The sequence below is a fragment of the Phyllostomus discolor genome, chromosome 3 (assembly GCF_004126475.2).
Source record: "Phyllostomus discolor isolate MPI-MPIP mPhyDis1 chromosome 3, mPhyDis1.pri.v3, whole genome shotgun sequence".
In the NCBI taxonomy this organism is placed as follows: domain Eukaryota; kingdom Metazoa; phylum Chordata; class Mammalia; order Chiroptera; family Phyllostomidae; genus Phyllostomus; species Phyllostomus discolor.
In genome coordinates, this window is record NC_040905.2 from 133,284,388 (window position 1) to 133,289,577 (window position 5,190).

Genomic DNA, 5,190 nt, shown 5'->3' on the forward strand with positions numbered 1-5,190 from the left:
CCCATACAATTGCTGTGAAAGGGAATGGTTTCAAAGAAAAAATAAGACTATAACTTTTTAGAAGTTAAGCCAAAAGACTATCACAGCATTGACATTTTAATGGAAGAAATGATAGCTATATCTCTTGGATCACCTATAAACAGTATTTCAGACCTGGGAAATCTTTAAGTGTGATCATTTATTTTCCTGAAATTCCCCATTTTCTGACACAACCTACGTGCAGAATCTTAATTGAGACCTAAATTTAAGACAGTTTTCTAACAAATATTTTGTTAAAATGACACTCAGCGTGAAACACATTTCGTCACCATGTTAACATTCAGAGACTTTACAGTTTTACTGTCAAGCATTCATCTCAATCAGTCATTACCATGTCTTGTTCACTGGTATAGCTTGTCTGTCTATCATAGTACCTGGCACTAACAAGTGTTCATAAGTATTTACTGAATTAACAAATGGATGATTTCAGTCATATAGAGCAAAATATGACAACGAGCGAAGTAGTCTATTGTGGGGAACCCTTTCGAGTGTCATGGAAATGTAGCTTAGCCCTCATGTGGAAAACCAGTGGAGTGCATGTAGGCACACAGGACCACACCCACAGATAGGTTTTTCTGTAGGGAATCAGGCCTGCATTGTACCTAGCCTGCTATGAGACTTACTTTTGCTAAAACTCCCTCACCCTGAATTGAGGCAGCAAGGGCTTACTGCAGCTTCCTAAAGTCTGAGCTAAACCTCCCAAGTATGGGGTGTGACTGGTTCAACCACTTTTCCCCTTGGTCTGCAACATCCTTCTCTTTGAAGTAATTAGCAAACATTCTTTCCTTGTTATCTGTAAAAGGTAATCCCCTGCAGTGAACCTGTGCATAGTAAATGAGGACTACCCTCAATGTAATGTACCCAGAGGAGCAATAAAAGCCTGTCCAGGCAGGGACTGGGCTCTTTGGCCCTCTCGCCCTCTCTCTCTCTCAGAGAGTGGCCATGCCATCCCTTTCTCCACATGACTTCTGTTGTCTGTGTGTATTTGTTCACAAGCAGCCACAACATACACAGATCCTGCTGGCCAGGTTCTACCACAGTCTATGCTCTTAGATTTCTCAAAAATGTTTTTAAAAGAGTGAAGGAGAAAGAGAACTAACAAAAGAAAAATAGTTATGCTTATTACTCTACCAAAGTTTTATACAATACATGGTATAGTAATAAAACTCTGGAGGCATTGTCCCCATCTTAAATATAAGCAAAGTGAGAGAGAGGAAGTCATTGGCCCAAGGTCAAGAAAGTGTTGGAATAGGGATTAGAATACCAGTTCTTCCTTAAACCAAAGCCCACTTTATTTCTTCTATTCCATGTTGACTCTACAGGAAAATATATATATATATAATATATATTTAATATATATTTTAAAATATATATAAAATATTTTTTCTAGTAACACTAAGTGTATTAAATGACAGTTATTATTTGCAAAGAAATATTTAATTATTCATTTATATATTTTTTACAACAGGGAAATATATAAGTAAATTAAATAACTAAATTAGATGTTTGTTTCAGTGAGGTTGAAGTGATATGGGAAAAAAACAGATAAAGCCAGTAGAAAAGAAACATTTCAATGCATACAGTTTCAAACCCACTATACCATTTATTTCAGAACTAAAAATCTTCAGACTTGAAGGCATTTTTAGTTTGGAAAAATGAACAGATATGCCTTTAATAGAATTATGATTTAAGATTTATCTTCAGGGTAATTTTCAGATTTCCAACTGGAATTTAAAGTTCAAGCCCATCTCTCAGAAGAATTTTCTGTTTTGTGAAACCGAACAATCTACACCACAGGTGACAAACAGAAGGCTCCTGGGCGGAATCCAGCCCTCCACCTTATTTTATCTGGCTGGGCACCTTGTTTCTACCCAGCAGTGGCACCGAGCTCCTTGCCCCTAGTTAAGGAGTAGTTACATTTCTACAGTCCTAAAATTACATTCGGCCATTTCAAAGCAACCAAGAAGCTGATGTGGCCCCCAGTGAAAATGAGTTTGACACCCCTGATCTACACAATTAACAAAAAGGAGATGGTTAATATTTATAGGACAATACAATAGAACATGAAAATAATTCTGTTAGACTGGTGGCATTTATGGATGAATTGTGGTTTTTAAAGGTTTTTTTGTGGTGTTTTAAAGCTTGTTTAACATTAACTTTGAAATAAATGCCTTGATCTGTTTTTTTAGGAAGGTCAGAATATCACTGAAAAAAGCTCTACCCACTTCACCCCCCCAAAAAAACAACAACAACAACAACAAAACAAACAAAAACCAAAAGCTCAAAGCATATTGTCAGCACTTTCTCAAACTGAAGAGGTATTCAGCAGTGCACGGTATTATCTGGTAAGCCTCAGCTTCTCCCAATAAAGGATTTCCTCCTGAAGCTTGGTCATTCACCTGCCTGGCAGAGGAGATGGAATCCCTGCTCAGGAAGGGAAATTTTGAGTCCCTTGGGTACAACCCCATGTAGACTAAGCCCCATGTGGACTAAGTGGGAAATTAAGACTACAGTAGTTCTCAAAATGCTCTCTGGATCACCAAAATGGAGTCACCTAGGAAAGTGGTTAAAATGCAAATTCCCAGGCCCAGTTCCAGATACTGAATCCACATTTCTGAAAGGGGGGCAGGTGCTAGGGATCTGTATCTTTTAAAAGTCACAAGGTGGAATTCTTCTGCACAAAGAGGTTTGGACATACTGGACTGGAGGCTGAGAGGCAACACAATGAGCAGGTGGGTGTGGAGCCCTGCACTCTTGGGTTTAATTTCAGTTTTTCCATTTAATTAGTTCTGACTGCAGAAAGTCACCCAAATCTTCTGAGCCTCAACTGTTTTCATACAGAAAGTGAAGACCAAGTAAAATTATGAGTGTGTGTACATACATGTGTGAATGCTAGTTTGCTTTAATCCCTTTATATACAACTATCTAGAAACATCTGCTTCTCTTCCCCAAAAGCAGTGTTTCACACCTTTTTCTCATTATCTCCCTCTCCCTCCAGGATCCTTTCTAGACATTTTCTCTCCTAATCCACTAGTCCCCTTGACATTTAAAAGTCACAGTGAGACTTATACACCTGCTTATGCTCTGCAGCCTTTACAGGAGGGCAAGAGCCACTGTATTCTCTAAGCCCTTTTTGCCCCCAAGAATATGAGCACATAACGTAAGTCCTATAGAGAGATGACTTGGTCAAGTTACACTGCAAATGAGGGCAGAATCAGGTCTCCGCCAATCTCAACGGTCTCCTGTGGATCCCCCAGTATTTTAATGATTTACTGTTAACTAGTTGCCAGCATTAGAAAATTGGGAGCTTCCACATGAGAATCCTGACTTTCACCTTCTCGAGATCCAGTCGGTCCAGAGTGGTGCGGAACCAGCAGCCCCCCAACGTGCAACCCCCCTGCCCCCAACGAAGGGGCCCCAGTGCTCACCGCATAGGAGCCGGACATCAGGACGCCCGGGAGCCGTTGGTGCTGCTGCCTCTGCAGTAGGTCGTTCCCAGCTCCACTGACTCGGCCCCGCCTGACGTGGCTTTCAGAAGCCATGCTTTGAACTCAGGAGCAGCAGGATCCCTGCCTGCCTTCTGCAGGACTGTCAGTACTACCACCCATTACCATCTCACCTACACGCCCCACAACAGCGTGGAGTGTAGACCCCTCACCGTGGGCAGAGAGGCCGCTCCTCCACCACCCCTGGCCGTCCCAATTGCTGCGTGCCCCTCTGCACGTGACACATGCCGGCCAATCATAGCCCGCAGCGGCCCTTGACGCAGACTGAAACTCAGGGCCGTAGGGAGAGGGCGCGGTCACTGTGGGGTTGCTGGGCCGGGCAGAGGCGGAGACTAGGGCGTGAGAGAGTGGCAGGCTGGGCCGCAAGTGCTGTGAGGGTCCAGGCACGGGCTTCGTTCTGCTGGTTTGCGAGGAGTCCAGGTGCGGCTCTGACTCCCTCTGCGATCGTAGACCAGTCTCGAAAGTCAGTGAGAGATGGAAGGGAAACAAGAGTACAAGGTTTGGCTCTTCTTTCTCCCAGGAAGGGGGGCTGCTTCCAGTTTCCCGCCTTTGTATGGCTAATGCTATCCCCTACTTACACTGGCCATCCAGCCTCCAGCTGGTGGCATGATGTTTCCAAGGACTCTTCTGGAAGGGATGAGAAATACTGGAATTAGAGCACAGCTCAGTAAGCACCCCATACCTGCTACATCAACAGATGAGCTGATGGGGTTCACATACCTGTAACAGAAACCCCAAAATTTTGATATTCTAAACCCCTAGGCTTTTAAAAACTCTGTCATATAAGAATGTGTTAGGTAGCCCAGGGATCCAAACTCTCTGTGTTATCGTCTTTACATCTTGGCTCCCACCCATGGATTTACCTCATGGGCCAAAATGGTTATTGAAGCTCCAGCAATCACATCCTTACTTTCAAAAGGGCCTTTATAGAAGCCACAGCCAACTACTTCTACTCACATCTTATAGGTGTGAACTTAGCCACAGGCCTCACATAGGTGGGAGATGTAGTCTAAGCACATATCTGCTCTCAATAAAATGCATTTGGATAAGATGTCTAACAGATCCTACTACATGTTGTTGCTTTTAAAGTACTTGCAAGGGGCCTTGTATCACACAGCTCAGTAGAAATAAGACCTTCCCCTGGCTGCACTCAACAACTTATTAGGAAAAAATATACTCTGTGAGTCACACTGTGTCAGATGCTTTACATAAATGCTTTGCTTCTATTTAATTAACTCTGAAAGGCAGACATTCCTAGCCCCATGATGCAGATGAACCCTGGAAGGCAAAATGGTGACAAACTAGAATGCAGAAAAGCCTTTAGATAGACCAAATGGTCTGATATGAATTTCTGCACAATATTGCAAGCACACAAGCCTAAGGAATATAATTTTGGGTGCTAGGTAAACAAATGCTACTCTGTCTAAGGCTGACAAGAATCAACAAGATAAAGATAAGGCCACTCACCTGTATCTCTGGAAGCAAGCTTTATATGGTATACCAATGTAAAGATATTTTCATGTCAAACTACCAGTATGATATGGTAAAAACAAATTGAAACAAATTGAAAATTTTAAACTCGATATTTCCTAATATGGACTAAGGGTAATTAATATGTATTGGAACTCATTTTATGCATTCAATA

General features: G+C 42.3%; 1 protein-coding gene across 1 annotated transcript in view; it reads right to left on the reverse strand.

Moving 5' to 3' along the window:
* PTPDC1 (protein tyrosine phosphatase domain containing 1) overlaps positions 1 to 3,747 on the reverse strand; it is a 95,850-nt gene extending 92,103 nt beyond the window's left edge. Inside the window, exon 1 of the mRNA XM_028531501.2 lies at positions 3,468 to 3,747. Within this exon, the coding sequence (XP_028387302.1) occupies positions 3,468 to 3,581 (114 nt within the window). The 5' untranslated portion in view covers positions 3,582 to 3,747. The remainder of the gene's footprint in view (positions 1 to 3,467) is intronic.
* Between the last annotated feature and the right edge of the window lie 1,443 nt (positions 3,748 to 5,190).